This window comes from Zophobas morio, unplaced genomic scaffold, assembly GCF_036711695.1.
Source record: "Zophobas morio isolate AGI-343-1 ecotype UQ-CSIRO unplaced genomic scaffold, CSIRO_AGI_Zmor_V1 ptg000058l, whole genome shotgun sequence".
Lineage (NCBI taxonomy): Eukaryota > Metazoa > Arthropoda > Insecta > Coleoptera > Tenebrionidae > Zophobas > Zophobas morio.
Genome location: NW_026972163.1, coordinates 6,890,418 through 6,905,697, shown reverse-complemented (window position 1 = coordinate 6,905,697; position 15,280 = coordinate 6,890,418). Strand labels below are relative to the sequence as shown.

Sequence of the window (15,280 nt, the reverse complement as noted above, 5' to 3'; positions counted from 1 at the left end):
AAAGTGGTTTTGCGAAATTTTTGAGGGTGGCCGGTTTTTTTGCCGGTCAGTGTATTATGGAGGTAGTTGTTTTTTATTATTATAATGTTGCTTGTTTTACTAAATGATTGTGAATAAAATAGTATACATATAAACTTTGACAAAAGTATCATTCCTGTGTCTTGCGAACTAGTAATCTATAGTTCTCTCGACAAGAATGGAGTACTTTCCATCTCAGTATGTAATATACAGAGGCTTTAAATTACACAGACTAGCTGTTAGTAGAACATTCTGACATTTCTAGTGCATTTTGGTGAAGCCACGACGCATGGTAGTATGGACGCCATTGTTATAACTTTTATGTCAAGTCCAGCTAGGTTCTAGCGGTAGCGGTTAGTAGCAGTTGTTTCTAGACCTCGAAACAAAAGTGGTTGTTTGCCGAAACTTCCGAGACTATTTGCAAACAGACTCAACAAGTAAATAATGTAAATAACTCTGCATTGATGACGGCGATGTAAGTATTTCGAGTAAAGAAATGATTACAATTTCTTAATTCTTCTGGACACCTTTCGAAAGATGCAGAAAAGGTATAATATCAACAAACACAGACTGATATATAATTTATAATACATGAATAAGTAATGACTACAACAAGAATTATTACATAATAGATTGTAACAGTAAATAGATATATAAAAAGATCACTTAGACCAATATATTACGAGACTAGATAGTTTTTTTAAATTATGAACGACTAGAATGTCACATGCACTTATATTTAAAGCCCATTACACCAATCTGTGATAATAAAACACACGCTAATTTTTTTCCTACGTAATTATATTTTGATTGTTAATCTTGTATTAAAAATTATGGTAATCATGATAAAATTATACAAAGTAACAACCTAGTTTTTGTTTTCATACGGCTTAAACAAATGACTACAGCAGTTTTTTTTGCTAATATTTAATGTTAACACCAAATGAACCGATTTTAATAATCCGCATTGTTTTAAAAATTGCTTTACCTCATTCAATGCAAAATATCTATAACAGATATATACATACCTACATTAAATGTCAACAAATTTTCGTTTATACATATTACATGTTAACAAAATGTGTATAGTAAAAATTCTGCAATTTTTGGTAGGCAACTCTCCAAAAAATGGCTACTATTATGTAAATATTTAAAAATGTTTGAAGTTTGCAAAACATAATTCTTTGCTGCAACCACTAACTAGTGTAATTATATTAAAATTTAAGGTCACACATACAATTTATGATGTAACGGTCGATCACCATGGAATGAAATGCATAACAGTCGGTTTTATTTTTCAGTTAGCTTCAAACTGTAAGTGTGAATTACAAATTTAAAATTTTTTTTTTTCGGTAAGATGACTTTATTAATGACGGGGACGACTTTTGTACCTTTACGCCAGCTTATCAGATTTCTATCGTTTTATAATATGTAATGAAATAATATAAGGAAAATTATAGATTTTTACAAAAACGTTTGATGTTACATCAAATTAGAAACAGATAAAATGTTGTTTTGTTTTCTGAATTGGCTAAGATGATAACGGTTTGTTATCATCGTCGGTGTTTTTTTGTGAATTGTTTTCTATTTGTTCTATCAGTAGAAATAAACAGGTTGATAATTTCTGAAATGAGTTTTTTATTCTGCATCAGAAAATGTCAAAAAAATCTGGTGTTCCATAAAAAAAAAGTAGGCGACCGTGTGTGTCAAACCGCAAGCGGTAAAAAAAGAAGAACTGCTGTAATCAAGTCACCATGTTTAACTATATATCCATACCAAATTTCCAAAAAAAAAAGATTTTCAAATAACAAAGCTATTCAATCGTTCCGGGACTTATTATTTAATTTTAATAAATAATACAATTATGGTCACTTTAAGAATATGAAAATCACCACTATAGTTTTTTGTTAACAACTGAAACCAACGGGTGGTGTTTTTTTTTATTTTCGCTAAAACAATCGTTTACTTTTAAATGACTCAAATATATCTTTGTAGCGATGTTAGTGAATAAATAACGGTTTGTTTTAATTATTTTAAAACAGTTTTTTTTGTTTTGTTTAAAAACGAGACGTATTTTTTTTTGTTTTATTTATTTTATTCCGATGTTGTTCATTTCTTTTGTAAAAATTAAAAATAATTCATTTCTATACACAGTATAAAACAAAGCCTCTGTCTGTCTGGCTGTATGTCTGAACGCTATAATTTCAAAAACTACTTCACGGATTTTCATGCGAGTTTCACCACAGCATAGATATCAATCAGTAGAGACGGCTCGCCGTTTTTCGTGACCCGTTTTCGTGGGTAGTCGTTCGCATTATGACCGAATGAGGGCGCCCAACTGACGTCTAAAATATTTGAAATTTGGCAGTTTTGTTACAATATTTTTGCCAGTTTTGCTTGTTTAAGACTGCTTTTCCGGTAGAATTGTACAAATAGTATAAAAATGTAATTTTCACAATAAAATGTAAAATCTTTGTGCGCTTTATTCTCTCCCTCGTGTTTGGAATTCTTGGAAAAGATAGTAAACATAACACATTTTTTCTTTAAAAAGTCGTCGCAAACGAACAACAACCGGTGGTTATGAATAAAATAAAAACTGTAACAAATCATCGTGTTTATAAATTAAATATGGACTTTTCTTTTTTCTTATTGCGATTCACGATTATACGATTTGAGCAAACTAGACAGTTTGCAATAAATTGCGTACACGAATCAATTTTTGAAATTGTAAATGAAGTGATACTTTTTAAATTGGGTGGCGACATCTAGGAATAGTTTAGGCAACGACCACCGATGACGGCTTAAAATTCGGGTCAGAAAGAACAAAGGCGCCGACACGAGCTGTCTCTACTGATTGTTTTCTATGCTGTGGTTTCACCACTATATAGACAACACAACAAACAAATATTCAACCTCCGGGTTGCACATGTGTGCTACTCGTGCGCAGTTGGGCCGGGTTGCTGGTATATCATAATTAGACAGCGGATTTCTGTCGGGCTACGTCACGATTATAGGTGGAGACGCGCTGCATCGCCGGGACTCAGTAGCGGGTGATAGGTAATCACTGAATTTAATTGTCATTTGATTTCATAAATACAATTAACGATTTATTAATCAAACGGCTAAGTAAATGAGAACTGGAATTAACAGCAGAGTGCAACGAAGCAGCGTTATTCTAATCTCAAATAAACGAAGTACAGCCGGTAACTGCAATGAATTCCCATCCCGAACGAGCCGTACCGAGTTTGGCCTTGTCTAGCCCGACAGAAATCCGCTCCCTAATCATAATTCACAAATAACCTTTCTCCTTGGGCCGCGTTTTAGCTTGTATGTATAGGCAATTTCTGCATTTCTGCACTTGTAACGTAAACAATTATTACTTTTCCAAAATCACGGCACTTTTAACAGCTTTACAAGCTTTCTGCTTTAAAAATAGTGGAATAATTTTTAAATATAAAAAATAAAAATACAAATATGCCCCTAAGTCAATGCTTTTTTATGAATAATATAAATAAAATACTGTTGGGAGAACTTCTGTATCAATAATAATTTATGTAAATTGTAAATTTACCTTCTACTTCCTATTGTGTAAAATCTAGTAGATCTAATAGTAACTAATACAAGACGTCAAGCAGAAAGCTTAGAGGATGGTGTATCACAGGATAGACACCACTGCATGGTGATTTCGTTGGGTTTACAGTTGTTAAAACTCTGAAAGTAAATCATGGTACATAAAAAAGTCGGTTGCACTTAATATATACTCCTATATGACATCATAAATTAATATCGGGGTTAACACACTTTAGTTTCAACACATCACTAACAATAGGCAGCACAAATACATTCAATAATCATGAATTCTTTGAGTTCCACTGTTCTAGCATTAATAATTTCAAATTAAATGGTAGAAAAAACAATTCAAAAGCAATAATGTATTTGTGGCAATATAATATTAGATATTTTTAAAAAGTACAATAAACTTATTATGCATACTTCCACTACTGCACTTTGTACTTACTTAGATGAAGTCTTGTTTTACGAACTTTAAATCTAATAAAGCGAATGACAAAGCACAGACTTTCAGACAATTTTTCAAACTCCATTTTTTTTTCAGAATATGAGAAAGTAAATATCTACGCTGCGGTTATTAACATTTGGATATTATTTTGGCATTCTATGACTATTTGTTTCTAATTTTGAATAATATTTCACTTCTATCTATCCTTTTCTTTGACAGCTAATGTAGGATGGTTTTGATAGAAATGGTGTACAGTTATGCTCACATAAATCCCGTACAGATGACAATCCGAATTTGTATCCATGCTATTCATTTTTGAGCATGACTGTACGTACTGAAAATTTCACGTTTTTAAGTTAAAATTACCATCTACTAGGAATTTTGTAAAAGTGAAGAACTTTAATAGTTGCAACTTTAATTACGTAAATAGTCTTTTAAGACTTCAGTAACGGCCCTAAACTAAATAAACAAAGGTTTTATTTCAAAATAGCAACTTAGCATTTAGCGCCAAACATACTTTAAATAAATGAAAACAATGTCCACCTCTATAGTGTGTTACTATCTAACAATTAAATACGTTTTTATTTGAAAAAAAGTAGTCATCGTAACAAATCTAATATGCCATTATTTTACTAAACGAAAAATCTGTGTATCTATGAATCTTTACAATAAAATCATTCAACTTTAAGTTGAATTAATGTATTTTTTTTTTTTTTTTAAGTAAAAATACCTATTTGAACGAATTTTTTCGGTTATGCCAGCACTGAACTCTAATTAGTACCGAAAGATCAGCTGTCTTTCTCGTTATTGTTGTATATAGCCGATGATTAGCAAGACAGCTTGATAACTTGATGGTTGGTTCATCACCAACCTTTTTTGTTATAGCGTCTTGAGGTCCTAAAAATACATGTCTTTAAATTAGTTGGAAAGGTAAATATTCTCTAAATAATATGTACAAGTAAGTATGCTCAGAACATCGTGAAGGCCCAAATCGTCCAAGTCTAGCTCTTATTCTAATATTTATTTTAACACGTGACAAGGTTAGATCAGTTTTCTTTTGAAATAAAACTTGAACTTTTAAATGGGATACATACGTCTCCTTACTGTGCTTTGTAGAAGATACCGTGAATCAATAGTGTTTTGAAAAACAAGACTGGAAAATATATGTTTGCGAGTATGAGTCAGTGATATCGTCAGTACTCGAAAAAACATTTTATGAACGTGTGTCTTACAAGATTGTTTGGATTTTTAAATTTGTTTAAAACATAAAAAAATCATTAGATTTTTTTAACGGAAATTAATTAACAAACCGACACATACAATATAAGAAAAACAAATTACAATAAAATTGTAGTCCTGGCAAATAGACGTGTCAGACCCATCTTTTAAGGCCGCAATAGGATTACCATAAAAGTAGTCAAAGTGCTGCCATAACGGTAATCACGTGATAAAAAGTGTGGTGCAAGTTTGCATTAGTGTCCCAAAAATCAAGTGGGAACATGAAATTAGAGTCGTGGTGCACACCAGTAATAAAAAATCTACTTTAGTAATATTTCTGGAGGCCTAGTAATTCGAAAATGGTTATTTCCAACTTCCTGTCAATTTACAAAAAATCGGACCGAGGTCCACACAACTTTCTAACAAACTACATTTCCAAGTAAAATTGTGTCAAAATATTTTTCAGAAATTTGCTATCTTGTGCACTAGTCAAAAAAAAAGCACAAAAATTTAACAGTAATAATTGCTTAATTTTTCATTGAAGCAAGGAGCAGTTTATACCAAACTAGATATCAACACCAAATTTTGCCACTTTATTTAACATTTTAGTACCGTGCCAAGCCTCCATTCTATAATACTTCGACAGCAATTCCTCCATGTCCGCCGCTTGAATCCAGTAATTTCTTGATCTTGCATCGTGCCATTTTTCTTTATAAATACTCCAATACTATCCAATAGATCGGGCTTGATAACTTGGTGTGATACCATACCAATTTACCACAAGCCCATTCTATAGAACAATTTTGATCTAATTGTAAAGAAAAATGTTCAAAGCGTAAAGTTATGTGAAGAAACATCAATGAAATTAAGCGGATATGGAAAAATTGCTATCGAGGTATAGTGAACCAAGACCTATAAGGTTATATGGCCATCATAAAAGTAGTTGACCGCAAATAAATACCCCCTTTGTGTGGTTCGCACTAAGCTTACCGGTTGGCAATAAATCATCTTCTAAACATTTCTTGCTCATATTTAACAGGGCCGGCTTTCAAAGCGAGTGGTTATTTCGGAACCCTCAGCGGCTGCAGGTAGTAAAGAAATAGTGGAGTGGTGGATTTTCATATTTAGTGAAAGTCGCCCCTGAACGAAACCACAAGAGCCGGTCGAGCTGCAGTGGACACGTTATTTACGACCCTAAAACCTTTTCTATTGTAAACAACTTAACTTCGACACGATGGGATGATTTTATGATGGCCATATAACCTTATAACTCTTGGTTCACTATACATGAGGGTATGTGTCGATCATTAATAACGTACGGTACCAAAATGTTAAGATAAAATAATAAAATTTGGTGCTGATGTTTAGTTTGTTAGTGCAAAATGTTCTTTGTTTAAAAAAAAAATCAAGCTCTAAAATTGTTTTTATTTTGCTGCTCTTAGTTCAAAATATTAATTTTATTGTTTAGTGCCGTTACTTATTTGACATGCTTAATACTGAAAACCATAGTATAAAGAAACAGTGCGTCAATACGTTTTTTATCAGTATACTATGTACTTTTATTCTTTTCCTGTATGATCATCAAATTTTTCGTGTCTCATGTTCGTCGTTACATTGTTATGACGCAGTAGAAAGATATATGAACATTTTTTTTTTAGGAAACACGTTTTTATATAGGGCCAAAATAGATGGTTAACAGATTTTAATGCCGTAAACAGCTACTAGATTTAATGGGTTGTATTGATTTTTGCAGATTTTAGATTTACCTCCGTTATTTTCTTTCATAGGTATTTCAGAATTATATAGCATAAGAATTGGGCAGGCAAAGTTGGCATAGGGAGAATCTAACAGGCTAGGTTACACGATGTCGATGTACGACACCAGGCAGACACTACTATAAATAAATGAAAATACCAATATTATTAAATAAAAATTTATTTTTTGGGCTATTAATATCGAAAAATGAAAATTTTATGAGTGTTACGTTGATTTTTCTAATATAAATGGTTTTGTAATATTTAGAAACAAAGAGAATACTTTATCATAATACTGGTTTGTTAGATGTTTAATGTGTGTTATTCAGTAAATAGCATGCAAGCTTTAAGAGGTTTTTTTCAAGTCAAAGTAAGTAGTGTTATTTTAAATATATCTTAATCAGCAAAATGTTAAAAGACTGCTGCATTTTTGCAGTACGTTGTGGGCAAACTGCCTAGCATTGATTGAGATATACAAACATTTTGCACTGAATGTGTAGGTACAACTGAATCATTTGAGGCAGAATTTGCAGTGAAACCCAGTTAGCATTGCAGCAAAGAAAGTTCTACTGTTCATTATGGTGAGATACCGTTAAAACTTCTAACAGCGGTGAATAAGAATGTTATAGTTGTACAAAAAGTTGTTTGCTCGGTGAAAATAATAACGTACTACAGGTGACATTATTTAATAACAGATATCTGACATAGTATTTTAGTTTGTGTTGTTTTTTGCCCTAAATTCTCTGTAATTAAAATATCGAAGATGCCCAAAAATCTTGTTCATATTTAAATATTTGTTTTTCATTACAAAATATATATTTATTTGAAACAGTAGTGAAGCAGTTAGTGTTAGTTACGTCCATCTTTACGTGGATTGACGTTATTTTTTTTTAAAGAAATATATAAATACATATTTGTAATGATATTACATTAATTACATTAATTACTGATATATCCTTATAAATTCTCTACATTCACAAATTTTGTCATTTTAAATGACTGGAAGAACTGTAAGAAAAAGACGCGTGAATAATATAATATTCTGATTGCAATAATATTTTAACCGTGTTTAAGAGTGCGACAATCGATAGTAAAAACGAGATAATTAGTATATTAATTATTTGCACATCAGTCATTTTTCTCTACAGGAATGTACAATAAGGGCGCTTAATTATTTGGAATGCTTAAAATGTACAATATCGTATTTTTTTATCTTAAAGTAGATTGTCGATTTGCTTTAATCATCACATTGAACGATAATATCTATGTAGTCAAAATAAGACGTTGAATTACCCACGAAATATAGTAACAAATATATTATTAGTAAATAACTTATTACTGACAGGAATAAATGAATCGTACGCAAATAGTAATAAACTTGCAAATTTCAAGATAATCTTAACGTCTATTATCTATTATGAAGCAAAAATAATATCAGCAAAAGAATAGGTACCCACCTTCTATTACAAAGTCTCAATATTAAAATGAAAACAGTGTACAAAAACAAACATTGTAAATCATATATGGTGTCTAAGAGACGTTATTGCCTGTCAACGACTGAGCTTTAATAGTATATATAATTATGAACCGTAGAGGTTCCCAATTAAAATGTAAAAAGCTCTGAACAAAGTCCAACGTTGAAATTATTAACAGAACAAACAATAGTAACCATGTGTAATACAACATAACCAATAGTACTTATTTTGATATGTTTTAGAATGGTATAAGAAGAATTATGTACATTTTTACAAATAAACAGTCATAAGCATAACACTTAAATGCCTAATCATCAATAAAAATATATTTATATATATTCTGTTCTAGGGTGTGCTTCATAAATATGAGATGGACGTGAAGATACGTGTAATTAAATAACAAAAATAAATGAAGGCTTACCCCAGAAAAAAACGCAGTTTATAACTGCCAGCATATTTTTACGACTATGCCACTATGCCGATAACCCTTTTACCAGTTCAATATGGATAAAATTAATTAATCAACAGAAATGATTCTCTGACGGGTGCATAAAATAAATGTTGGTAGATTTTCGAACAGCAGTGATTAAAAATGAAATTTGAGGGGAAATTTTGAAGAAGATCTCACTTATAAAAGAAAGTAACTAGTGACTATTAGGGATTCAGCAAAAAAGTATAATTATGTATGGGTAGAATTACGATCGAGAATTCATTTAAACACTTACACAAAGCAAACAAAAACACACAGTTAAATAAATCTGCTGTTTTCTTACCGTTGATGAACCTTGTTATAAATACGATTAATAGAACTAGCAGGCCTTCTGTATTATGTTGTCAAAAACAAATATATATTCATGATTCTCAAAAATTTATGATATCGAACCATTTGGCAAATAACGTTAGTAAGGCAGGTGATATGCAGGCCTGTACCTAAGTCATTATATGTGAACACGTCCAATGCCTAAGGAAACATTTCCGTTTCTGCGAAATTACAATGTTTCTATAATGTATTGGTCTGTTTGAATTATGGGGCACATGTAAACTGCAACGGAACTAATTCATTAATCTTCCCGAGCCCAGTAAATGTTTATAACATGTAAATTGTAGAGGATAATAAAATCGGATACTAGCTCTAAAATAGGGTCACTTGTTTACCTGTAATGACATTCGAAACTGATTTTTGCTTCGTCTTAGCATATCTGGGTCTGTGATAGTTCCTCTGCAAAATCGCGGCATTTACTGTATCAAAAAGAATGATATTTCCCGTAATCCCCAACATATAATATTATAACATTATTACAAAACTAAAAATAATATATTAATTATTTTTAACTTTTTCAAAAGGAAAATTAGTAATACAAATAAAATTATTCTGGACGTTGACGCGCTAATACAAACTTTTACAAAATTAGTACTAATTTAACCTACTAATAAGTAATACAAAAAAAAAATCAAATCCTGTGTAGTAAATCTTCAAACCCATCAAGTACAGCATCTGTATACCGCTGTAGTTTACATAGACCTTTTCGGATCCTGCGAAAGGCCCGCTGCAATTTACATTCGCCGTGAATCATGTTTGCAGAAAAATCTTGAACTCACTTAATATGAGCTTGACCTATTTGTGACATATGTCTCTTGTAGCAGTAAGACTACATAACAAGAGAAAATAAGCACTTACACTCAACATTTCTAAAGAAACCAGTTAAATAGATAAAAAAAAGTGTTGAAATTTTGGAAAAATTGAATGAGTTATATTTATAATACACTCGGAACTGTAATTTATCTAAAATCAAAATCTGTGCGTTTAATTCTGGAGCATGCCTCAACATACTTATCTAATTCTGATAGTAGAAGAAGAGTAGAACCAAAAACTTAATGTTAGCGTTTGGCACAAGTATAAGTACGTTACTTTTATATATATACGTAGATGTTAATAACGACTTACTTTTTTATATTCAATGAAATATCGCTAATAAAAGTACAAACAACATTAAAAATGACTGAAATGCAAATCTCAACAGACAAATAGATTCTATAAATAAATCTACATTATTCTAAGATGATCCTTATTAAATAAATATAGTTCCCCTGACTATAAATGAATGTTTAGACGTGTTGAATAAATTCAGGGTTAAGGAAAGAAAATCCCATAAATTCTGTTTGATCAAGATTCATCATAAACAATTTATCCGTAGGTGTTAAGTCCGTCTTCTCAGAAGTGAATTGTTTGTCAAAGTTACTTACGTCCTTACGATGTTTCTATAAGAAAAACGTTTTAAAACATTTAGAAGAGTACTTCCTGTTTCGCGTTACTTACAATTTTTGGTTTAAACGGTGGTTGTACTTCTCTGTTTTCAATTTTATCCCAATCGATACGTCTAAAGAATGCATGAGCTCGTACATCTTCTTCACCATGAGATCCGCAACCTAATCTTTTATTGGGATTTTTCGTTAAAAGCTGTAAACGTTAATTTACTTAGACAATGTACATTGAGAGATGGGATATCCAAGATTTCATTTATTCGCTTTAATTTCGTTGGAAAAAAATATCCAACAGAAAATTTCTGCCCAATAAAACAGTTATTGTATCAAAGGTGTGTTTTTATTAAACGCTTTTTAATAATTATAAAACTATTGAGCTACAATATTTACTGTTGGTGTAGGTATTTATTGGTAAAACATATTTTACAAACTTGCGCATATATTTGATGTTTGAAATCATAATCTTTAATTATGATCTTTAGCAACATTTTTTTTAATACAGGGTGATTATTTTATCTGCTAACGCCTGAATACTTTCAGGTAGAGACCTTAGATATTGTCTTTGCCATTTCTATTGAAACACGACCTGTTGATTTTGCTTAAAATTTAGCAGTTGGTAACAGCTTTCGGTTGACTGACAACGAAGAACAAAATAAGGACAATGCATAAAACAGAAGTATAAAAGGGATTTTCAACAAAAACCAAATTCAAAATTTAAGTGTTAAACGCAAACAACAAAAACGGTGGAACAACAAAACAATAGAAAAAGCCCTTAAAACAAAATTTCTTTGTGGAACGTCAGGACATAACTATATGTTCTAAATATAAATTTTCCGTTACCTTCAAGTAGAAACCTATGTCGTAAAATTCAGCACATACCGTTTTAATCAGGAATTTTACGTGAAATTTTTACCTATTTAACAATCAAAATTAAAAATTTTAATGATTAGGATATTAGGAAAGAAATGATTTATTTTTAGGCGAAGCAGCAATCAATCCAGGTAAAGAATACTGTCCAGGTTCCTCATTACTTTTGGGAAACAACATTAACAAATTTAAATAAGTGGCCACCCATGTTTTTTTTTGTGTTAGGAGGTGTAAGCTTACGATGGAAACAAATCGTATGTTATCATTTTACTGGGAATTCCAACCTCATGTATTCTTCGGCCATTTAATTAATTGTTTGTGGAATATTTCTTAAATATTTCGAGTTACAGAAATTCGATTGACCTTGCTTGCTTTTGTAATTTTTTCATAGTTATTTTAATTTAAAAAATAAGCAGCAAATTTTAACTTGTAAGTTTTATTTAATACACAGGCACATGAATCTATATATTTCTACTGAAATTATTCAACATATAAGAGCAAATATTCATGATGAAAATGTGAGGACATTGTAAAAGTACTGTTTATTATAGAGTAGTAGATAAACAACCCACTAAACATGCTTCAAATTCCTTACAACGGTGCACTTTACCTTCCCAGTTCGTTAAATTACAAAATGTTGTTTTGATCAGAATCAAAACGATTAGACACTGACAATGTGATACATTCTCCAAAACTTGCGTTGAGAACAACGACAGTACTTGGGTACAGAATGGTGTTCAAACTTAACTGCAAATTGTGACATAATCTCATAAAGTGTAAATCAGTATGATTAGGTATTCCATATTTTTCTGTTTTACCAAAGATACCGGTTGTAACTTGTAAGAAGTAAAGTGACCGTCAAATTAGACCGAATGGTACCTGGGCCGCGGTCGTGCTGCTGCTCATTGAAGTGATTAGGATGGTTGTAATTTTTATTACTCTCCACTGTTTGGGCACAGCATATCTCTTATTTAAGTACTAACTGAATAGTACGCGGCATTCAGCCCAAATTTATGGCATCTATAAGCTGCGGTTAGGGGTTTATTGAGCGTTTGAGACGTTCAGCTTATTGTGACAGCTAGAGCAGCTTTCATAACGAAAGGGCATAGGGGCGGGGCTTAAGTTGTGCGAGTTGTAGTCGGACTAGCAGTGGCGTAACATCGATGTATTGAGAAGGGAGGCTCAGTTTCCGCTGAGTTATATTTCTTTCAAAAACAATGGAAAATAGAGCAATTTCTACAATAGAATACAGAACCATTTAATAAAAATAAATTTATTTGTTTGGTAAAAAATAGGCTTACGTAACAATAGGGATTATAGCATGAGTAAAAAATTTCACGAACCCCGCATTATAAACCAGTATCATACACTATTTTATAGTCGACTAGTCTTAAATCAACAGTTAAATCTTTAGATAAAAACGGGGATAAAACCCTGAGAATTAGCAACCCATGACTATAGTTACATGGTTTTTAATTTTCTGGCACAATTTGTTAATACTATAAAGATTACAATAAGGCTTAACGTTTTCTGTCTTTAACCTCGAAATAATAATCACAGTTCATATTTTAGCATAATTGTCGTTTATATAGCTTTGACTGTACACTGTACCGTAATTTATCAGTTGTTATTGCTCACTAAATGTTACCTTTTTACTTCTTTTACTTAGTTTTTTATTCAACTAATACATCATAATACAGCATTAACAAACCGTTAAATTCATTTTCTATAATGTCAACGCTAATAAAATAGAAAATTGATATTTTTATTAACACAATAGTAATTTACACAACTAGTTCGGGATAGCCTGCTTCCCGCATGAACGCTTGTTTGCGGCACGACCGAAGGGAGTGCCGCATTTGCGTGAATGCGGGAAGCAGGCTCACGAACGTGTTGTGTACAATATTTTTTGCAACGAATAAACCTTTAAACTGAAGAAATTAACTGTGAGTTATTTATAAACAATGGCGCCGTCAACACATCACAATGTTGACACTACGCGAGTATTTTAAGGTTACCATGGCAACGGGAAGTTAAAATGCACGTGTGCGGGAAGTTCGAACTCCCGCACCCTGGTGAATGCACGAAAGCCATCAAAAAAGATCATGAGTGCAAAAATAGTATTTTGATATTTCAAAGTCGAAATATTTATCGCCGCTGCCACTGCTCTCACGATATTTGTAAGGCCAAACCAAAACAATGTTCTGCGCACTCCCACCAGCTGTACCCTTTCGTTATGAAAGCTGCTCTACTATACTTAACCGCATAACACTTCTTCTTAAATACAAGGTACTATCAGGGTCAGTACTGTTAACAAAATTTCAAAGAAACTATTTGGAGCACTACGCCACTGTTTGAAAATTTAACTTAACCTATAAATTTCTTTTGAAGTCTTTGAAACTAAATCACTAAATTAGATAAAGACAGCAATCGCTATAGCTATCTCATAACTGACCGTCATGTAACGAAGATAGAGACAGAAAATGTCCGTGTCACAACTCTTTTCTAAAGTATATCTAGGGACTCTACCACAGTATAGAGATCAGTCAGTAGGGACAACTCGTGTAGGCGCCTTTGATCTTTCTGGCCACAATTTTAAGCCATCATCGGTGGTCGTTGCCCAAAATATTTCTAGATGTCGCCACCCAATTTAAAAAGTATCACAAACGCTTCATTTGAAAATTTTAAAATTGATTCGTGTACACAATTTACTATACTTTGTGCAAATGAGTTTTTGGAAAAGAATTAAAAATAGTGTAATAACAACAACATTATGTAACTAGTTGATCTTAGAAATCCCTCAGTCTATTGTAATAAATAATGAATTAAGCGCGCTATCCTATAACAGAGATGCCTGTTGAAATTCAGATTTGGCCCCGCTTCTCTGATTACGATTTTAAGTTTCATTAATTTCTTTTCCATGATGGTTGTAAATGGTTATAAAATTCAACGCTATTAGAAAACGCTAATATATGTACATTTAGTTTTTTTTTACAAAAAAATTAAATAGTAAACGATGGTCCCATCAAAACATGAACAATGCTTTTTAAAATGTCTCTGTGAAAATTACACTTAACTGCAATAATTACATCGGAAGATCAGCCTTAAATCATCAAAACCAATGCAACTAAACTGCCAAATTTCAAATATTTCACATTAAAATCACTAGATAACCAAAGTACCGCAGTTCAATGTCCCAATGTGTAAAAAAGAGAAGTACCTTGCGCTGCGCGCCCTCATACGGTCACAAGACAAACGACCACCCATGAAAACGGGTCAGTAAGAATAGCGAGTTGTCCCTACTGAATGATATCTATACTGTGACTCTACTTTCGGGTATGCACATTATTTATTTATTTATTTATTTATTTATTTATTTATTAATTCTAGTCCCCGTCGTCTTCGTTGATTCACTATTAAAGTCTCTCCAATCCCTTAAATGTGACATGTGAGGGAGCATACGTCGGGAGGGAAAGGAATCTGTAATGTCGGCTAAATGTCTGTCGTGGTCTGACTTTTTGACACAATTTGACGTCATGTATTTCAGTTTTTACTTGAAAAAGAGGCAAAATTTCGGTACCGGTGCCAAAGTCACAACGCCATGGGTGTGGATGGTCTGCAAAGGGATATGCAGTAGGAAAGTTTTTCTTTGAGGTGTTTACATTGTT

The 15,280-nt window shown here is 32.0% G+C and overlaps 1 protein-coding gene across 1 annotated transcript in view; it reads right to left on the bottom strand.

The window, feature by feature from the left end:
• Window positions 1-586: 586 nt before the first annotated feature.
• The window catches only part of LOC135143102 (protein kinase C, brain isozyme-like), a 183,262-nt gene continuing 168,568 nt past the window's right edge, over window positions 587-15,280 (bottom strand). Inside the window, exons 13-14 of the mRNA XM_064074964.1 lie at window positions 10,801-10,941; window positions 587-10,742 (exon numbers count right to left, since the gene is read on the bottom strand). Coding sequence (XP_063931034.1) covers window positions 10,590-10,742; window positions 10,801-10,941 — 294 coding nt within the window. The 3' untranslated portion in view covers window positions 587-10,589. The remainder of the gene's footprint in view (window positions 10,743-10,800; window positions 10,942-15,280) is intronic.